We start from the raw sequence: 21,522 nt of genomic DNA, 5'->3' as shown, positions 1-21,522 counted from the left end.
ACAGAGAGCAATGACGTGTGCGCATGCCACAGGACCAGCCAACGGTAACCAAAAGTGCATTTAGCAATGCTCATTCATCTCTCCCCTCTGATTCTCCCCACACACACCTCCCTCACATGCAGACTACATGTTGCGAGTTTTCACTCCTGCCATCCGGATAAGATAATGGTCTTGCCGAAGCAGTTTGTCTGAATCTCCCTTAGCAAACAACACTCTCTACACGTGTCAGGGAACTGCCATCGGAAGGAAGGGAAGTGAAAGGGCTCACACAGGTTGGGAGAGACTCAGCAGCTGAAGAGGGAACCAGTAGGGGGAGAGGAGCTGGGCTGAGGGAAAGGGAGCTGGAGGGATGGCTCAGAGACACTTCCAGCGAAAACAGTGGGGAGGTTTCAGGACCTCCTGTAGGGACACCCACTCCTCGCCGGAAACTGTCACGCAGAGAGTCCAGAAGACGTGTTTCCGTTAAGGAGCTTTTATGTTGGAAGCGATTCCGAAAGCAACCACTGTCGGAATCTGCCAGCGACTGACGGAGCCATGTTTAAGGGGCTCCGTTACAGACAGAGGTTTGCAAACTTGACCAAACTCTGAGGGACTAGGATTTTACACACAAGCAGCTCATCGTCCCATCACAGCATTCCGACAGTCTTCGTGAGCAGCTTGTGCAGGAGAAGGCATCATGAGCAACCCAGCCGGAACCGGAGAAGCAGGAGCTGGAGCGGGTCCAAGCCTGGAAGAAAGGTACCGGGTGTTGGAGGTCCAGCTAGCGCTGCAGACGGCGAGGCTTGAGGAGAGGAGGGCTCAGGATGCAGACAAAAAGGGGAAAGACACCCAGCTCGTCAGAAAGGTACCAGGATTGGTGCAGAAGTTTGGGGGGGAGCCCAAAGACTATCATGGCTTTCGGACAGAGATGCAATATGCCCTCAATCTGCAGTTTGATGAATTCCCTGACGAGGAATCAAGAGTGGCTTTCGTGATTGGGCATCTTGAAAAGGGGGCGAGAGACTGGGTTAGACCCCTGATGGCAGCGAATAGTGACGTCCTAAAGGACACGATGAAGTTCTTTCGCGCCATGGATCTGATGTTTTCCAGCGATATTGAACAGGGAGTGGTCCGCAGACAGTTAATGGCTTGCAAACAGGGGAGCCGATCTGTCCGTGAGTACTGGACTGAATTCACCATGTTGATCCATAAATTGGGGTGGGATCTATCGGCGGAACCCATTCAAATGCTTTTTGAAGAAGGGCTTTCTTCGGCTGTGAAAGACGAACTTTCCCGGGCGCCCAGGGCGGAGTCTATGGACCAGCTGACCAAATCAGCGCTGACCATAGGAGCGCGCCAGGAGGCGAGAGCATTGGAGAGGCGGGAAGGGAAGGGGGAACGTTGGAAGGAGTTCCGCATTCCAGACATTCCAGAGCCAACTTTCCCGCCGGCAGAGCCGATGGAAATCGGAACAGCGCGCGCGCGCGCAGTTTCAAAGCCCAGTGAGGGGGGAAAGAAGGAGGGAAAAGGCGCCCGGAAATGCTATCTCTGCCAACAGCCAGGTCACTTTGCCAGAGTCTGCCCCCAGAGGAAGGAATGGCAAGGGATGGTAGGAGCTGTGGAGGGAAGAGAGGAAGAAATACCGAAGCAAGTAAAAGCCAACGCCTGGCTGCCACCGTCGGGGCACAGCAGTCAGGCCAAAGAGCAGTGAAAGTGCCCACGCCAGAACCTCCTAAACCCGCCCTAGTGATAGAAGTGGCGCTAGAGCTGCCAAACGGACACCCTCTAAAGATAAAGGCGCTGTTGGACTCAGGCAGCTCCTGCAATTTCATGAGCAAAGAGTTTGCAGCTGAACACCAGATACAGACGATCCCTTTAAGCAACCCCCTGCAGGTGACCACGATCGATGGCAGGGAGCTGTTGGGAGGAGAAGTCAGCTTGCAGACCGTCCCAATGATAATGAAGGTGGCAAGGCACACCGAACTGATAGCGTTTAATGTGGCCACCTTGGGAGGAGCTCCCATTATATTGGGGATGAGCTGGCTAGCGTTACATGATCCGCTGGTGGGCTGGCATCAGAGAGTGGTTTCTTTTGGTTCAGCACATTGCTTAGAACACTGCAAAGAGGGAAAGGGTTTGGCAGGGGCCCAAGCCACCCTAGCAGGGACTGAAGTAACGGAGAACGTGAAGGTACCACGACAATACGCAGATCTCCGCGACGTCTTCAGCGAAAGGGAAGCTGACCAATTACCCCCGCATAGACCCTTTGACTGTCAAATCAATTTACTCCCTGGGGCACAGCTCCCTGTAGGCAAGCTGTACGCCATGTCAGACAGAGAGATGCAGGAGCTAAGAGAGTTCATTGACAAGAACCTGAAGAGAGGGTTCATCAGAGAGTCCAGGGCGGTGGGGGGCAGCCCAGTGTTTTTTGTGGATAAAAAAAACACGAACAAGCCGAGGCTTGTGTGTGACTTCAGGGCCTTAAATGCAGTGTCAGAACCAGTGGCTTTCCCTATGCCCAGGATTGACGACATTTTGACAAGGGTCAGGAAGGGAAAGATTTTTACTAAACTGGACCTAAGGGGGGCGTACAACCTGATACGAATAAGGAAGGGGGATGAATGGAAAACCACCATGTTCACCCCTTTGGGGGCATTTGAATATTTAGTTATGCCCTTCGGCCTACAAGGAGGCTCCGCGTGCTTTCAATCGTTTATGAACCACGTCCTGGGGCCTTTGCTTTACAAGAATTGTGTGGCCTTCTTAGACGACGTGTTGGTGTATTCTGAGAATGAGGAGCAGCATGTGAGAGACGTCAGAGAAGTGTTGAGCAGGCTGCAAGCCAACCAGCTGTGGGTGAAACTGGAGAAGTGTCAGTTTCATACCAAGGAGGTGGAATTCCTGGGGTATCGCCTGTCAGACAAGGGATTGGCCATGGATCCCGGCAAGGTCCAGGCGGTGCTGGAATGGAAAACACCCAAAACAAGGAAGGATGTGCAGAGGTTCCTAGGATTTGGGAACTTCTATCGTAAGTTCATCCGAAACTTTGCCCACCTGACGGCGCCCATTACGGACTGTCTCAGCAGTAAGAAGAAGTTCGTTGGACTGAGGAGGCGGAGCGAGCATTTGAGGAACTAAAAAGGGCCTTCGCCTCGGAACAACAACTCCTGCATGTGGATTTACAAAAACCGATGAGAGTGGAAACTGACGCATCAGACAGAGCTATTGGGGCGGTGCTTCTGCAGCCAGGGAAGGAGGAGTCAGAGTGGAGACCGTGTGCCTTTTTTTCGCGAAAGCTGAACAAATCCGAGAGGAACTACACGGTGTATGACCGAGAACTACTAGCCATTCATGAGGCGTTCCGGAGATGGAGGCACCTGCTAATTGGCGCACAACATAAGGTGCAAGTGTGCACTGACCACAAGAACCTAGAGTATTGGAGGACGGCACGAGTGCTCAACCAACGGCAAGTGAGATGGGCCCAGGAGTTCTCCAAATTTAACTTTGAGATTTGTTACGTGCCAGGCCCAGAGAACATTAGGGCGGACGCTCTCTCACGCAAACCGGAATATTTGGAGGAGGAGGGAGCACCCGAAGAGAGACATGTCATTCCAGAGGACCGCTGGGTGTGTGGGGCGGCATTGGTGGGACAAAGAGAACTGGTAGAGGAAACAGAGAATGATGAATACGCCCAGAATAAGCTCAGAGGTCTTAGGGGTGAGGGAGAGGAACCAGGGGGTTTCGAGGAAAGAAATGGAGCTTTGTATTACAAAGGGGCACTGTATATCCCTGAAGGAGACTTAAGGGGGAGGGTACTCAAGCAGTTGCACGACAGCCCCACGGCGGGGCATTTTGGACAACACAAAACCATGTGGTTGGTCACCAGGGAATTTTGGTGGCCTAAGGTGAGGGAAGATGTACGGGAGTATGTAAGAGGGTGTGAGCAATGCCAGCGAGCCAAAGGGGAGAGGCGGGCACCGGCGGGGCTATTAGAACCCTTACCAACCCCAGAACGACCTTGGGAGGCAGTGTCGATAGATTTTATGACTGATCTGCCGAAGTCCAAGGGGAAAACAGCCATCATGGTGGTGGTAGACCTACTAACAAAGATGTGCCACTTTGTAGCCTGCTCGCATGCAGTCACGGCGGAAGAGACAGCGAAGTTATTTGTAGAACACATTTTTAGGTTGCACGGGGTGCCATTGAGGGTGGTCTCAGACCGAGGAAAACAATTTACTTCCAGGTTCTGGAGGAAGCTCATGAGCTTACTGCAGGTGGAGGTCAACTTTTCGACTGCCCGGCACCCTGAAACCAACGGGCAGGCGGAAAGAGCAAACGGGGTCCTCCAGCAATACCTGAGGTGTTATGTCAATGACAGAGAGAATGACTGGGTAGAAAAGTTGGCGCTGGCGGAATTTGCCTACAACAATGCCGAGAATGTGTCCACAGGGATGAGCCCCTTCTTGGCTAATTATGGGTGTCATCCCAGGGCTTTCCCAGGGGGAGAAGGGGAGAGATGGGGTGTCCCGGCAGCCGAGCATTTTGTAGAAGAAATGGAAGCAATCCATCGTCAGCTCCAACTCAACTTAGAAAGGGCGAAGGAAGAATACAAGAGGCAGGCAGACAAGAACCGAAGGGAAGGTGAAACCATAAGGGTGGGAGATAGGGTGTGGCTGTCAACCCAAGGGTTGCCGTTCAAAGGAGGTTGTAAGAAATTAAGACCCAGGAGATTGGGTCCCTTTGAGGTCATTCAACAGGTCAACCCAGTGGCTTTCAGGCTCCGGTTACCCAACCACATGAAACTGCACCCAGTATTTCACAGGTCGTTACTGTCACCGTATGAGGGGGGACGAGAAGGGATGGCCACTCGGGGACCGGTCATAGAAGAAAGGGAATGCAGCAGCCATGTGGCAGAAATCCTCGACGCCAGATGGAAGGGGGATCAGGTGGAGTATTTGGTAGCGTGGGAAGGAGAACCGGAGTCAGAAAACACTTGGGTAATGGCAGAAGATATCAATGACGAGGTATTGATAGAAACGTTCCATCAAAGGTTCCCAAGGAAACCTCAGCCTGTGGAGAGGTTCCGGAGGGAATACTTTGGGACCACCGATGAGGAGGAAGAGTTGGAAGGATTCTCGGAATCGGAAGGGGAAGGGGAGATGGACTCTGAGGAGGAGGAGTACTTCGAGACCAGGAACCGCAACAGGTGGAGAGAAGTGTTCGGGACATCGGAAGATGAAGGAAGTTCATTCCGGGGTTTTGCCTCCTCACCGCCCGTAGAGGAGGGGGCGAGAGGGGATGAAGGGGGCCCTGGAGGGGAGGTGGATGTCAGGGAACTGCCATCGGAAGGAAGGGAAGTGAAAGGGCTCACACAGGTTGGGAGAGACTCAGCAGCTGAAGAGGGAACCAGTAGGGGGAGAGGAGCTGGGCTGAGGGAAAGGGAGCTGGAGGGATGGCTCAGAGACACTTCCAGCGAAAACAGTGGGGAGGTTTCAGGACCTCCTGTAGGGACACCCACTCCTCGCCGGAAACTGTCACGCAGAGAGTCCAGAAGACGTGTTTCCGTTAAGGAGCTTTTATGTTGGAAGCGATTCCGAAAGCAACCACTGTCGGAATCTGCCAGCGACTGACGGAGCCATGTTTAAGGGGCTCCGTTACAGACAGAGGTTTGCAAACTTGACCAAACTCTGAGGGACTAGGATTTTACACACAAGCAGCTCATCGTCCCATCACAACACGTCTCAAATTCAGCAACCCATTTTATTCACCTGTATTTGGCTTCTTCTTTTTTCAGGTTTTTATAAAACCTACAAAGGAAAGTATCATAGAACACTGCTCTATAATAAGAAAGTGTCTTACACTGCCTTCTTATTATAGAATACTATTCTGGAATAGCATGCCTTTGACCTGTCCTAGGTCAGGATGACAAACTTCCAGAATGCAGTAGGAAGAAAGGGAGCCGCTTTCTAGAACTGTTATTTAGCACTAATTTTGACCTCTTTTTTTTTTTTTTAATTAATTATCTCCTGGCAACTGGTGTAACTATTTTTGATGTCAGTTCATTCTCATTCCGTCCCATCGGAGAGCGAGTGACGGAATTGTCCTGAGGAGCAAGCATCAGATGATATTACAGTGATGTGGTTCTTGTCTTAAAGGATTTGAAGAATACGCCAAGTTTTGCCAGCCCTGAGGGGGAGAATCTGATTAATGCATGCTAATGACAGACTCAAGGCCACTTCATTTGTTGTAGCATTCCGCAAAGCGATTCAGGTAAGAAAAATAAAGGGTGCACATTTTGATGTTACACATAATAATCATGGAAAGGGGTGCAGGGAGGAGGGAAGGCATAAATTTTGAGAATAAATGAAGTAGAACAAAGCTTTCCATGAATGTTTCAGGCCTTTTAGGTCATTTTCTGCTCTTCCATCCCATCCCTCCCATTTCCAGCTACCTTGGCTTTTTGTATTTTGACAATATAAATGAGATTCGCTACATACTTGATTCAACCTAATAAAATAGTCTAACATAAAATGTACCTGTGAGGCAGCTTAACAGCTCACATTAAAATTGACAAGCAAAAACTAATATAAAAATACATACAACTTCAGATAATAGAGCAAAAGCAGACCATTCAAAGTAGCAAATATGAAGAACCCAAACAGCTATGACACAACTTTTAACATATTCTACAAACAGCCCAAAAAAATCTCAAATATGTGTTCTTGGTACTGGGGATTAGGAGTGGCCTTTTTATTTTATTTTATTGATTGAATGAATTTATATACCGCCCTATACCCGCAGGTCTCAGGGCGGTTCACAGAATAAAATCAGAATATAAAAGTTTCTCTTAGGGTTTGTTTTTAAATCTCCTGTTTTTATCTGAAGTCGTATGCATTTTTAAGTATTTTTTGCAACCTTTCCCAGTTTGGCATTCTCCAGATGTTTTTGACTACAAATCCCATCAGCCCCAACCATCACACCAGGGCTGATGGGAATTATGGTCCAAAAGGTCTGGAAAGCCCAAGGCTGAGGAAGGCTAGTCTGCTGTTTTCATAGCACACCAGAATACTTCACCATATTACAGTGCTCCCTGATACAACATGGTAGCTTTATTGGGGAGAAATGAAAAGAAACCCTGCATGCCCTCCTCAAATACTCTGTAAAGAACATGAGGAGGTTATAAACAGAAAATAGGTTCACAGATCCTATGGTACTCATAATTCCTTGCCTTGTGCATCTACAAAGCAATGCGTATCAATAGGTTAATGCTGTTCACTAGCCATGGCACGATGGTGCCATTTTTCAAAGAAGGTCTTAATAACATACAATGAAATGTTTTCTTTATGTTTATTGTTTTTGTTTTTTAGCAAATAAATGCTTCTGCCAATGTTCACGGGAGGAAAATGGAAGAAAAACATGGAAACCTGAAAGGAAAGAGATAGGTCAAATAGCAGGAAGCCAAATACCCTAGGGATCACATTACTCACAGGAAGATGATGTACTTAAGGGCCATTTCTCACTAAGTGTTCAGTATCTGGGAAGATGTCCATGAGCAAAGTATATGCACCCTGCAACAATTATGGGTACAAATGGCTTTCAAAAACTGCTGCTCTTCCTTTTAAAGATCAGAGCAAAGCCCTCGACCTCTCTTTAAAAAGCCGCATTAGAAATAATGTGGCTTTCATAATTGCTGAAATGTACATACATCCTCAATTCAAAATATCCAGTGAGAAGCAGCCTTAAATACCACAGCTGAAACCCAATACCTATCTGAGGCTCACCTGTTTGAGATATTAGAATCAGGACCCTCTGGGTGCTTCCAGTTAGCTCCTTTAACAGGCAGCCACCAAGGAGCAACGGCCACCTAAAACAAAACAGGCAAAGAAAGTGTTGGCAGCCTATCAGAGGTCATTCAATAAGGAAGTTATCATTGGCAGTAAAAAGAGGGGTAGGAAATGACTGGTGCACATTTTTAACTTAGTGGCAGTTAATGGTCTGTTTCAGATAAGTGTACATGAAACGACTTTCGAGTAAGCACAATTACTTTATGGAAGCTGTGATTTGTCCAGGAAGTCTCTAATTAACCATAGTTTCCTGTTTCGTCCAAACAAGGAAACTATGGTTACTAGCTTTGGAACAAGCCAGGATCAGAAAACCGTACTTTGATGTTAGACTATTGTGTGGCCTCGCATAAAACAGCTTCCTATGTTCCATTATCCTATTCCATCGATCACCTTTGGGTTTCTTTTCCGCCTTCCTCTGTCTGAAATGCTACACCACGAACGTTTTCTCCCATTTGGAACACTTCCAGCAGCAGTCCCAAAACCATGGCTGAGTATACGTCATCCAACCTAATTCCAGTTGCAAGGGCTCAGAATATCCATAAAGCCTTGCCTAGGGATTTCTTACTAACCTTCCCCACCCCCAACATGTGTGTAAACATCACAACAACGTCCCAGTTTCAAGTTTTAGGTATTCCACCATTGTAAAAGCTTCAGGTTTTTCAGTCATCAACAAGGATTAGAGCTTTAATCTCTATTGCTTTTGCCCGTATTGCGTTTCTAAAACTGAGAAGAAAGCAGAAACAGGGGGAGGGAGTGTGTTAACTCCCTGGCTGCTGGGCTTCTTGTTGCCCAGGGCCTGTTGTTTCCCAACTCAAGATCTTGTTTTTCCTTAAATAAAATTTGAAAAGTGCAGGTGCACAAATGGCAGGGGGTGATGGGGGTTGTTTTCCAACAACACCTGGAAAATTCCACATTGGCTATCCATGCTTTTTTACATGTGGAGATGCTGTGATGAGATCCAATTCATACTCTGCACTGCAATAAAGAGAAAATGACAGTCACCCATTGCAGGTAAGCCAATTTCCAATGTGAGGTACGTCCACAATTCACAGGACAGTGCCTCTGCCAAAACAATGTCGCAACCTGAGAATGAAAACTTCCAAGTGCCTATTAAGTCAATTATTTTCCAGCATCCTCTAAGTATGCTTCAAGCTGCTCTGTTCAAAATAGAGTGAGCTGCCTAAACCTTACATCCTTCCCAAAAAATTCTCAGAATGCTGTAAAGCTTCTAATTGTTATAAATCTAATTAGCCTTTGTACTAATGAGGTAAGAGATATAAGAGCCCCAGATCATTTAATACCACAATCCTTCTCTTGCAACTAAGGGGATTAATTGCTTTCCTAATACCTTGCATTCTCATGCTTCGGATCAAAGGAAATGTGTTCTACAACAGAAGCAGCAATACGTCGGAAAGGAAAAGGGTTGGGGCAGAAACACAGATGTAGGGAGTATTGACTAGAGAGAAAAACATGGACTCCACTGTGTTCGACTCTCTGTAGAAGGGAGATCAACAGACTCAATCCTCGGCTTCAAAGATAATGTATTCTGTACCTAAACACTTTCTGCCTTTGGTACTTTTTGAGTAGTTTTGGATGTTGCCCTAATCATTCAGTCACAAAATAACAATTGCAATCTAGTTAATAAGCAGATAGATTTTTTAATTTTCCTACAGCAATAACACAAATCTTGGCCCTGTAGGTTTATATGATGATGTCTTGTAGGGTCAGGAATGATGTCATTTAAGGCAGGGGTGGGAAGCTGTGGTCCTTCAGGTGTCGTCAGACTCCAGCTCCTATCATCCATGAGCACTGGCCATTCTAGAAAGGGCTGATGGGAGTTGGAATCTGAGAACATCTGAAGGGCCCCAGGTTTCCCACCCTGGCCTTATATAAACCTAAGAGCATTGGGCTGTCTAGTCTAGTGCTGACTAACAATGGCTCTAAAGCAGGGGTAGTTAACGCATGTCTCACAGGCTATATCTGTCCCCCGCAACCCCCAAACTTTGTGCCTCGTCCCCTCAATGTCTTTTTTTTTTTTAATTTCTCTTTATTGATGTTTATTACACACAAATACACACAAAACAAATTCATCACAAATAAAAACAAAACACACAACAAAACTAACAAGGGGGGAAAAAAACAACAGAAGACCAAAACAACATATAACTAATTGACTTCCCTCCACCTCGGTTTTGGGTTATGTAACAAAGGATTTTTCCCCACAGTTTCTCTTTAAAATATCTGCACGTCGTAGGGTTATATTGAGCCTACTGTGATCTTTACATTTTTAAAATCTGCTTCGATATATATTATAAATTTGTTCCATTCCTTAATAAACTTTGTTTCTTTCTGATCTCTAATTTTTTGTGTCATTTTTGCCAATTCTATGTATTCAAATAATTTGCTTTGCCAATCTCTTATCGTTGGGATATTAGTTGACTTCCAATTTTGTGCTATTAATATTCTAGCAGCTGTTGTTGCATATTGGAATAAAATCTGGTCCTCTTTCTTGATTTCATTACCAATCATCCCCAGAAGGAAGTTTTCAGGTTTTTTGACAAAATTTAAACATTTTTTTTAATTCATTATAAACAAGCTCCCAAAACTTTTTAATTTTTTCGCAAGTCCACCACATATGGTAGAAACTTTCTTCCTTATTTTTGCACTGCCAGCACATTTTATCTCCAGTCTTAAAGATTTTTTCTAATTTTACAGGAGTGATGTACCATCTGTACATCATTTTTTCCATGTTTTCTCTTAGTGCAACGCAAGCTGTAAACTTCATATCTTTGTTCCAAAGCTTTATCCAACTGTCGTATTCCAAATTATATCCTAAATCTATCGCCCATTTCACCATAACTTCCTTTATCTCCTCATCCTTAGTGTCCCATTCTAACAATTGTTTATACATTTTTGATAAGAGTTTTGAATTTCCTTCCAATATTTCTATCTGAAATCTAGATTTTTTTCGTTCCTCCCAATCTTTTTGTCTTCTGTCCACAGAGCATTAATTTGATGAAACTGTAGCCAACTCGTTAATTTGTCTCCTAACTCTTCATATGTTTTGATTTTCCAACCTTTTTCTGTTCTAACCAATAAGTCTTTGTATGTCCATCTTTCACCTTCCATGTTTATTTTTTTGGTTGTTATAATATCTATTGGTGACAACCACCAGGGAGTGTTTCTTTCAAGCAGATTTTTGTTTCTTTCCCATACCTCTAACAGTGGTCCTCTGATGATATGATTGGAGAATCCGTTATGTACTTTTGCTTTGCCGTGCCACAAATATGCGCGCCATCCGAATCTGGTATTGAAGCCTTCTAGATCTAACAAATCAGTATTTTTTAAGACAATCCATTCTTTAATCCAACAGACGCATGAGGCCTCATAGTACAATTTTAAATTCGGTACCACAAATCCTCCTCTTTCTCTTCTGTCAGTAAGTAATTTAAATTTAATTCTAGGCCTTTTTCCCTGCCAAATAAATTTAGATAAAATTTTTTGCCAATCTTTAAATACTGTGGTTCCCCTTATCACCAGAATATTTTGGAACAAAAATAGCAACTTTGGAAGTATATTCATCTTAATTGCGGCCATTCTTCCTGACCATGATAATTTTATCCTGTTCCATACATCTAAATCCTTTTTGATTTCTTTCCAAATAATTGAATAATTGTCCGCCATTAAATTTATGTTCTTCATGGTTAGCCAAATTCCAAAGCATTTTGCTTTTTTTACCGCCTTAATTCCAGTTTGAGCCTCTAACTGGTTTTTCACTGCTCCTTCCATGTTCTTGGTCATCATTTTAGTTTTGGATTTATTTAACTTAAAACCCGATAACTTTCCAAATTCTTCTAATAATTGTATTACCCTGTGGACACTGTTTTGTGGATCTTCTAATGATAACATCAGATCATCAGCGTATGCTTTCAATTTATATTCTTTTCCCCCAATTTTAATTCCACGTATTTCTGGTGTTGTTCTTATCTTATTGGCAATAATTTCTAATACCATTATAAATAAAAGAGGTGATAGAGGGCACCCCTGTCTCGTGCCCTTTGAGATTTCAAAAGACTCAGTTAAGTCATTGTTGATGATCAATTTTGCTCTTTGGCTTGAGTAGATAGCTTTTATTCCCTCTAAAAAGGTGCCCTCTATCCCTACTGTTTCCAAACATCCTACAAGAAATTGCCAAGATATTTTATCGAATGCCTTTTCGGCATCAATAAAGATTAGTGCTGCAGGGATTTCATTTTTACAGTCTAGATATTCAATAATATTTATTATGTGTCTTATATTATCTTTTAATTGTCTGTTAGGTAAAAATCCGACTTGGTCTATATGAATGAGGTTTGTTAAACACTTCTTGGGACAATTGGCCATTGCTTCTGCAAATATTTTATAATTGTTATTTAACAATGATATTGGTCTATAATTTTTCAAATCCAACTTGTCTGTATCAGGCTTAGATATCAATGTAATATAGGCTTCCTTCCATGAATCTGGTGTCTTTCCTCCCCTCAATGTCTAATAAATAAATAAATAATAATAATAATAATACAGTGGTACCTCAGGTTAAGTACTTAATTCGTTCCGGAGGTCCGTACTTAAACCTGAAGCACCACTTTAGCTAATGGGGCCTTCTGCTGCTGCCGCGCCGCTGGAGCCCGATTTCTGTTCTTATCCTGAAGCAAAGTTATTAACCTGAAGCACTATTTCTGGGTTAGCAGAGTCTGTAACCTGAAGCGTATGTAACCTGAGGTACTACTGTAATACTAATAATATAGCAGCCTTTCTCAACCATGGGCCCCCAGGTGCTAGACTACAACTCCCATCATCCCTGACCCTGGTCCTGCTAGCTAGGGATGATGGCAGTTGTAGTCCAACATCTGGGGATTGAGAAAGGCTGATACATGTGATACTGTGAGGCCAAACCAGGTTTTGTGGCCTTCAAGTCCCCCACCACGTGCCATTATGTTTTTAATTTTTTAGAAAACTTACTGCTTCTGCAGGTTCCCCTACTGGAATTCTATGACCCAAAATTTTTTTGTGACACTCCCAAACCCCATTCAAAATTTGTCATTTTAAAAAATGGGGGGAAAACTTCTGTTTAATAATGAATAAATGATAAAAATATTTAATAATGAATGAATGAATGATAAAGACATTATTTAAAATAACTGGAAACCTTTGGAAGACAGCATTCAGAACTGCAGCTTTTGCCACTCCCATAATCACACTTTGGCTACACCCACTTTTGATATGCAGCCTCTGGAGAACCACACCTGCCCTGAAGATCTCTCATACCCCAAGTGAGAATCAGACCACCAAGCCTGGCTCTTTCTCAAGATTTAGCAGTGAAAGAAGCTTTCCAGGAAAAACAGACATCAATGTGCAGTTACAACAGAGCCTTCGAACAGACCCACTCTGACCCAAGTGGAGCCAGCATTTACAATCGACCTGTTATAACAACAGTGGGAGCATCAGACAACAACATGGTGATAGCACAGTGGCAGAAGTGGCGCATCAATTTTGAAAGAAGTAGATGGAAGACTACAAAAGAAGCTGGGAAACACAAAGAACAAGGTCCCAGAATTGGGGGGAAAGGCATACGATGGGAGTCACTTGTGGGATTCTGTGACAGGGCATTAATAGGGAAACTGGAGCACAGATGGTGCTTTGCAGAGATGCTATGGGGTTGCAATAAGTTTTGACGTGTGCTTTGGATTCTCCACTTGGGTTCAGGGTACCAAGTTCGAAAGGAAAGTAAGGGTAGATACCTAAGTATAGAGGAGGGTTCTGGTCTACCTCAGGGTCATGCTTTCTGATTTAGTGGTCTTCTCTCTTTACCCCAGATTTTCAGAGACTGGGTGTGACTACTGAGTGGTGAGACAAAGGAACTTATCCATACTCAGTTGCATTCTCTTACTCCTTCATGTAGACTCCACAGCTGAAACTTGGCACTGAAACAGGTCCTGCTACTTTGCCCTGGCTCAAATTAAACCCTGCCTCTGTTCGGGTCTTGGCATATGATTGTGACCGAGTCCTGATCCATTAACAAGCACAGGCTCAAGATCTCAGAGGGAAATGCTTGCATAATTGCAAATGCAGAGATATGGTGTGATGTATTTCACAGGCAGAAACCTCCAATCAATCGTTTTGCATTCTTGTGCGTGTGATCAGCTTACAAAACCCACATCACCATGACCATAGATTAGCTCCATCACTGCACTCGCAAAGAAATCTGTGTTCTGTTGACAAGGCATTATTAGCCTTGCCAAGTCATCAGGTCACGGCCAAGCTTCCTTTAAAATGTTGAAACATAGCAATTTCACTTTTCCGTAAAGGCCGTTTATTTTCTGAAGTTACATAATGCCTAAAGCTGGCAGCTGCATACCAAATACTTGAATTCAAAGCCAAATACAATACACACTTGGGGTAGAGGGAATGGGGGGGGGGGGAGAAGAAAAATCACTATTTGTTTCCTCAGTGTCTACCCCCACTCCCAAATCTCATTTAGGGTTTGAAACTCCTTCTGGGAAAAAGAAATGCGCCCAAATAGGAATGATGGATAGACAGTGGCGTGTTTGTGTTTGTGTGATTACGTATACATTTATTTACTTCCCACCCTTTGTCATAGTGTCCCAGCACGGGCTACAACAATAAAATGCAATATTAAACTCAGTTTAAAGCAACTTACAATAACATCTGTCATGGATGCTATAACTGAGATTCCTAGGGATGCAGGTGGTGCTGTGGTCTAAAACCACTGAGCCTCTTGGGCTTGCTGATCGGAAAGTCAGCAGTTCGAATCCATGTGGTGGTAGTGAGCTCCGGTTGCTCTGTGCCAGCTCCTGCCAACCTAGCAGTTTGAAAGAACACCAGTGCAAGTAGATATATAGGTACCACTGTGGCGGGAAGGTAAACGGCGTTTCCGTGCACTCTGGCTTCTGACACAGTGTCCCGTTGCATCAGAAGTGGTTCAGTCATGCTGGCCACATGACCCAGAAAGCTGTCTGTGGACAAATGCCGACTCCCTTGGCCTGAAAAGCGAGACAAGCAATGCACCCCATAATCACCTTTGACTGGACTTAACCGTCCAGGGGTCCTTAATTGAGATTCCTGTATTGTAGGAGGTTAGACTAGATGACCCCAGGATTCCTTCCAACTCTACTCTTCTATGATTCTTCTATGAAATAGAGGCTTATTCCCTAAACACCTAAGCCAGGGGTAGCCAATGTGGCACCCTCCAAATGTTATGCTCAGCCAATTCCCATCATTCCTGCCCATTGGGCAAGCTGGCTGTGGCAGAAGTGTGTGTATATCGAGCTTATAACAAAGCACACTTTAATCTGCACTCGAACAACCCAGGCTATGTCTCAGAACAAGATCTTTAATTCTTTTGTGGGCCAGGTTCCACACAGCCTTTGCTTACTGAGAAAGGTCTCAAAACCTCTTTCCTCTCAATGAAACGTTTGTGATGATGGAATGTACTAATGGAGAGACTGTTGCTTGTGCAACGCAATACTTAATCTGATAAAAAAGCTCCATCGTCCTGTATGAGGAGAGTTCCTGCTCTTTCAGTTAGAATCAGGACTGCAGCTTGCTCCCAACAGCTGCAAGAATGAGAAACCCACAGGTTGGAGCCTACAGCTGAGGAGACTGCACCTAAAAGCTTAATGAAGGAGTCATGTTGCTCTAGCAACTGAGCTATTGGCCTCGGTGCTGAGGCCACCAAAGTATGGACCTTTTCATGTGCAAATCCATACATCTTTGGTGTAAAAGTGTGCATGCAACAAAACATGTCTACAAACACCAGTCTCCTACAGAGATGCTAGTCATGGAGGCAGGTTTGCTGCCAATGCAATGTTGGCCGTAGAGGGAGTGGATCCTTTTACGCTCTCTGTTGTTCACCTACAAAATAAGTATGGTAGTAGCCAAAGTTCTTGGGAAAACATGGGGCAAAAAACCCTGCAAGAACATTCCATAGCGCTTTGCTAACTTAAAATATGTCATATAAATCATCAATAGTAAATCTATGTTTTCCCTACAGGTCTTGGGATACTTGCCACAGCTGCATGTTCCAGCTTTACTCTGCCAGAGGTAGGGCTTATAAATTACAAAAAACAAAACGTTTTGGTCCCTTTATTGTACCATTGCTAACCTGTTTACTTTGATAATTTCGATTCTTACTAATGCAAAACTGTCATGCTGTTGCATTAAAATAATTATGGAACATCGCTGGCGTACATTTGTTTTGAAGCTGACTGTTTACAGAGTGGTTATTTACAAAATCATGAAAATACTTCTAATTCCCTTAGGTTGGCAAGACTGCGTGTTCTAAAACTGGAAATGGTTCCAGATTTGAAGAGGGAAATGTCCATTTAAAGAGACATCGTTGCTTTGTTTACCACCCTTTAACTCACAATAGCACCCATGTAATACATAGCAGCTAATGTTTGGAAATCCAAGGGAAGTGCATTTAAGGATTGAGCATTCTTCTCCCTCCCACCCAAAACTGCCATCTTATGCATAGTGACATCAGGAATTAGGCATGCACACACACGCATGCACACACACACACACACACACACACACACTACTCACCCACCCACTCCCTTGCAGAGGTGACTGTATAAACTGTGGTCTCTCTCAAGCATGGATATCAAACCTATTTAGTTTATCAAATAAATGTAGGCTTCCTCAGTTCATGCATTTGTTCTGATTCAATATAAGATTCATACATGTTGGTAAATGCATGAGCCTGAAGCACATCCAGGGTAGAGTGCGGAGATAATATCCAAACAGCTTCTTAAGTCTTTTCCCTTTGACAACAAAACCAAAGACAATTTACAGAAAATAAAGCCAATAAAATGAGGTCCGATACTCTAATGCTGGAGGTGCCTAACAGTAGAAAACAAATCCATTAAAATGCCACTTTTTAATAAAAGAAAACGAATGTGGACATTCTGTTTGTCCTGTTTGTTAGGAAGCTTTAGTGCCTTACCTTTAGTTATTTCCCAAAAGCTCAATTAACTAAATTGAAGTGAATTCTATTGTATTCTCTCACGAAATTTATTGTATTGAATGTTACCTATCAGAAGTAGCACAATCGACAAAAAGAAGAATGAAAGCTGGACTTTTGATTAATGTGACATGTTTTGGCAATTTTTGTGTATTAAAAAAAAACCTCTCACAAGGGATCCAAACTTAGATTTTGCAGTTGAAGCAAACCAGAAGTGACCCTGGAAATTATATGACTCAGTTTTTGGTTGCTGATATCAATGGATGCAGAAACAGTGCACGGAGAAGACCGTGAAACCACATGTTTGTTTGTGGGCTTCCTAAAGGCATCTGGTTGGCTGCTGCAGGAAACAAGAAGAGAGGCTAAAAAAGGCTTTTGGTCTGATCCAGCAGGGCTTGTCTTATAGCTAATTATATCAAATCAACCTCTTTCATACAAATAGGTGTTTTCTTCCCAAGCTGCAGAGCTAGCCACTGATGCTAAGAAAACCACTCCCTAGATCAAGTGGTTGAGAGAGCCTTCCCCCCTGCTCCATTTGAAGTTTAGCATTAACCACACACTTGGAGCAAACCAAGAATTGTGCCCCCCCCCCCCGAATTACCATTTCCTGCACCCTTAATAAACTATGGTTCCCTAAATTGTTTTGCCAGGGGGTGGGGTGGGGGAGTCATGAGCTCTAAATGTGCGCTGAATAGGCTTTAAATATATTCTGTGTTATCTGCTCACAGTTTCATTATCTTCAAATTCAGGAGCAGCAGCGTTGGTTCAGGCTGTTGTGGAGCGACTGAAGATGAGTAAACCAAAGCTGGACAAAACAGAGGTTATAATGGTTGGGAGCCCCACAGTCTAGGGGGAAAGACTTCCTGGTTCTTGTATCTTCCCAAAATAGTGAGTCCATAGGCCAGACGGTAGCTCTAGGCGAAGGATGGGGAACCTCGGGCCCAGGGTTCAAATACAGCCCTCCAGGCTCTTGGGACTCCCCAGCCACACCTCTCACTGGCCCTCTGTTGGAGCCTCCTTGGGCATTTGTGCCTGGATGGAATGCAACCATGAACTCTGACAATGCCTCTTGCTTTGGAGGATAGAGAAGGCTGCATGAGTGTGGGTAGAAACTAGCCTACTACGGAAAAGGTAAAGTTCACATGTATTGCTCTGCCTGCTTTTGCCTCTGGCTCCGCCCACAACCAGCATTTGGCCCTAGACGGGTTGCCCAGATGGGTTTGTGAGTTGAAAAAGATTTCCCACTCTCGCTGCATGTGTCAGAAATCCAGCTTGTCAGAACACACCACTGTTTGCCTCCTCATTAGCTGGAAGATGAGAGACACTGCAGTGTAACCTTAGGGTAGCCACCCTTAAGGACAATGCCCAAACTGTACATGCAGCTGTCAGCCTCCTATTAGGAGCAAGGAAGAGAAAGGATAGAAGACCAGAATTCTCTCAGACCAAGGAACATCCCAAGATGTTTACCCATGAAAGAGGGTGGGGTGCACAGCTTTCAAATAAAAAAAGAATGGGAAAGGAATCTAAAATGATAGGAAAATTACTGGGGAGGGAGAAAGGTAGCTTTGTTGGTGTTGTGTTCAGCATTAAGCTTCTTTAGTACAGTGGGAAAGCATTCATCCTTCTGGGCAATAATATGGTGTTTTTTAATGTACTAAAAATAGTGTGGGCATGGGGAGAAACTGTTGCCATGAGGACTACCCAGCTGGTTTTAGCATCACTGACTCAGGGCAACCTCCACTCATGTCTGCCCGCTTGTCCTCTAACACTACGGAGAAAATTTGGGAAGCATGCTGGGGGGGCCAGGGAGAGGAAGGTAGAAGCTCCTTTGGTCAGCAGATACCAGTTTACACCATATTTGATCTCATCCTCAGACTGCCACCCTTTGCTCCCGAAGAGTGTGTCTTCATTTCCTGTGAAGTGACAAGCATAGCATTTTCTCTACACAGGAACAGGCTCTGCAACAGGCAATACAATTATCCAAGTCCCATCTGTAGGATGACACCTCAATAAGTACCTGCCTGTCTTTTTCACTGCCAACCTCAATTCTGTCTCTGACCCCAAAGTAAATGGGATCAGCTTGCACATTATCATCATCCCACGTACCCAACAAAGCTTCCCTGTCACTCTGTGGGCAACAACCGATGTGGCAGCTATTTTATTTTCAGTTTTCCTCTTCCAGAAGCCGGAACGGAGACAGCCTGCACAATGCCCATTGCTCAACCCCACCTCTGTCAACTAAGGCAACAACAAGTCTTCTTAGGATTTCAGGCCCGATTTATTTTTCTACCCACGCAAAGTAAACAAGACTATCAGCCCACCTGTCTCACGGCATGTTCCCTGTCCACTTCAGCGTATTTGACAGCCCCGATCAGAAAGATATGAACTTAAATACAGGTACATGTGCTCTTCCAAACAGACTGTCCGCAAGGCGAGACACCTTTGGTGCTCACCTGATCCACATTTCTCTCCAGCTAAGCTTCTCTGCTTCCCAAGCACATCAGACCCTGTACTGAATTGACCTACTTCTGTTCAACGTTCTGCCTCCATAGCAACAGAATTGCGTTAAATTTGAAAACAGCAGCCACCGACCATACAGAGATACCGCAATGCAAATAATACCAAGAGGGAAGAGTTGCTCAAGACAAAAAGAAAAGAGGGCCTCCTCAGGTTGCGCTAACCTATGCGGATGAGGTATTTCCAAGAGATTTTATAGAACATTGTTCATAAAAAAAAAAGTAAAGATGAAAAAGTTACAGTCACACAAACCAATACACACTTGCTCCCCAGACCTCTAGTTCAAATACTACAATGGAGAAACGAGACACATATTACCCCATGCCCCATTATTGGTTGATACGCAACTAGTTCATCTTCCTAGTGGTAGGACTTCTTCTGCGCAACAGGACTTCCCATGCAAAGGCATACAATGATACCATACGATGGGTTGGTGCTAAGTTGGTTTGGAAGTACCGCAGGACAAGCAGCATAAAAAAAGGCCATGCAAAAGCCATCATGGAGAAGTGTATACAAAAACCCAGCATGTGGGGAAGCAGCAGCCCAGGGGATATGGCAGGCAGGTTTCTAGGCTAGAGTAAAAGATCAGAAGATCTAAGGGGGCCACATTTTATAAAGTTTTGATAAACTGCTGTCGTAACCAGCTACTTAGAAGAATAAAAACAAACATGTCAAACTATCCTCCCTTTGATCCTTATTGGTCTGTATTCTTGTGCTCTGCAGTTTTTCCACTGATTATCCAGTGCCAAACGAATTAATCCTGCCTGCTTTTTGGATCCAACTTTGCATCCTTGGACTGGGAACCTGATGCAAAGTTGACTTGCCTTTCCTAATGCCTGTGTAAATCAATATTTTTAGGTATGACCCTTGTTAGTTCCTTAGATGGCGTCAATGACTGTGATCATAAAGCCTGAATGTCAGTTGTGTGAATTCCTCAGCCCTGGCCTTGCCAGCACCATCCAATTTATACCCGGGGGGGGGGGGTACACGCACAGTATTAAATTACATACAACTGAGCGCTCGAAGTTTAGAAAATTAGCAACAAAACTGCATTGTATTTAATGCTTTAAATGTAAGGATATTTAAAAAGAAAAAGACAACAAGCAGCAAATATTCCTCCAGATGTTGCTTTTGTATTCTCCATTCCAGCCTACATACTTGAAAAGGGAAACACTTTGGGGTGAACTGTTAAATAACAGGTTAAGAATGCCAAACCACAAGAAAAGCAAGTCCCTGCATCACTAGGCTGCTGGCCAAAGTCATCAGAATAATATCATTTTTCCATGCCTACCCAGATGATGTTCTGCATGCCAGGATGTCCTAATAATACATATTGAAAAACAAGGCAAAGGACAGTCCTCTAAAAGTTACTCTAACCAAATAGGGGAAATCGCTGGAAAGAAGCAACAGCGTTTTAACACTTTGGGCCATGAGCCAGTTCCAACTCACTTCCAATTGCAAGCATCAGGGACAATGCTTGTTGAGTTAGGCCAAGGACCGTGACATACAGAATAGCTGCTTTTTTAAAAAAAAGGGCATTCTGCCATTTGACTCAGGGTAGTACAGTAAAATGTGGAGGCACAGATTAGCAAACAGAATATTAAAATGGTTGTTTCCTGAATAGCTCTCTAAGGGAGAGATGGACAATCTCCCAACGTTTATTGCAAGGTTTTGTGCTGGTATTTCACATGTGTTTGTTTTTTAAGGCATGCAAACAAATGCTTGGGGGGGGGGCGTTAATTACAGCATTTCTACTTCCCTGCCAAAATTGACAATTCCTTGAGGGGGAAAACAATATGGCAGGGCAAACATTTTTAGAGAGACATGCATTCCCTGCCTGCCTGCCTGCCTTTGAGGGGATCATTTTGTTGCCAAAAGGCAAATGTCACTATCACCCCTGCCCAGCCACTACAAAACAGCAGGCCTTGAAGTGCTGGCCTCTGTAGTAATAATCAGTTTTGGGTTCAACAGGCCATGCCATTTTGAAAAACTAAAATTGTGCTCTAGATACAAATCCATAACCTTGAGCCTATGCAGCCCTCCCCTTTTATGTGCCTGTGTGATGCTGAGAGTCAGCATGTTGTAGTGCAGGCATGGGGACCCTTTGACCTGCCAGAGGTTGCTGAACTACAACTCCCATCAGCCTCAGCAAGCATG

General features: G+C 44.3%; 1 protein-coding gene across 3 annotated transcripts in view; it reads right to left on the bottom strand.

Annotated features, from left to right (window-relative positions):
* Window positions 1-21,522, bottom strand: part of SUMF1 (sulfatase modifying factor 1) — an 87,231-nt gene that overhangs the window by 41,032 nt on the left and 24,677 nt on the right. For all 3 annotated transcript variants that reach the window (XM_080995858.1, XM_080995859.1, XM_080995857.1), the window contains exon 4: window positions 7,761-7,843. In XM_080995858.1, coding sequence (XP_080851984.1) covers window positions 7,761-7,843 — 83 coding nt within the window. The remainder of the gene's footprint in view (window positions 1-7,760; window positions 7,844-21,522) is intronic.

The sequence above is a fragment of the Podarcis pityusensis genome (assembly GCF_964106645.2).
Source record: "Podarcis pityusensis genome assembly, chromosome: 2".
NCBI lineage: Eukaryota > Metazoa > Chordata > Lepidosauria > Squamata > Lacertidae > Podarcis > Podarcis pityusensis.
This window is presented reverse-complemented; position numbering and strand designations above follow the sequence as displayed.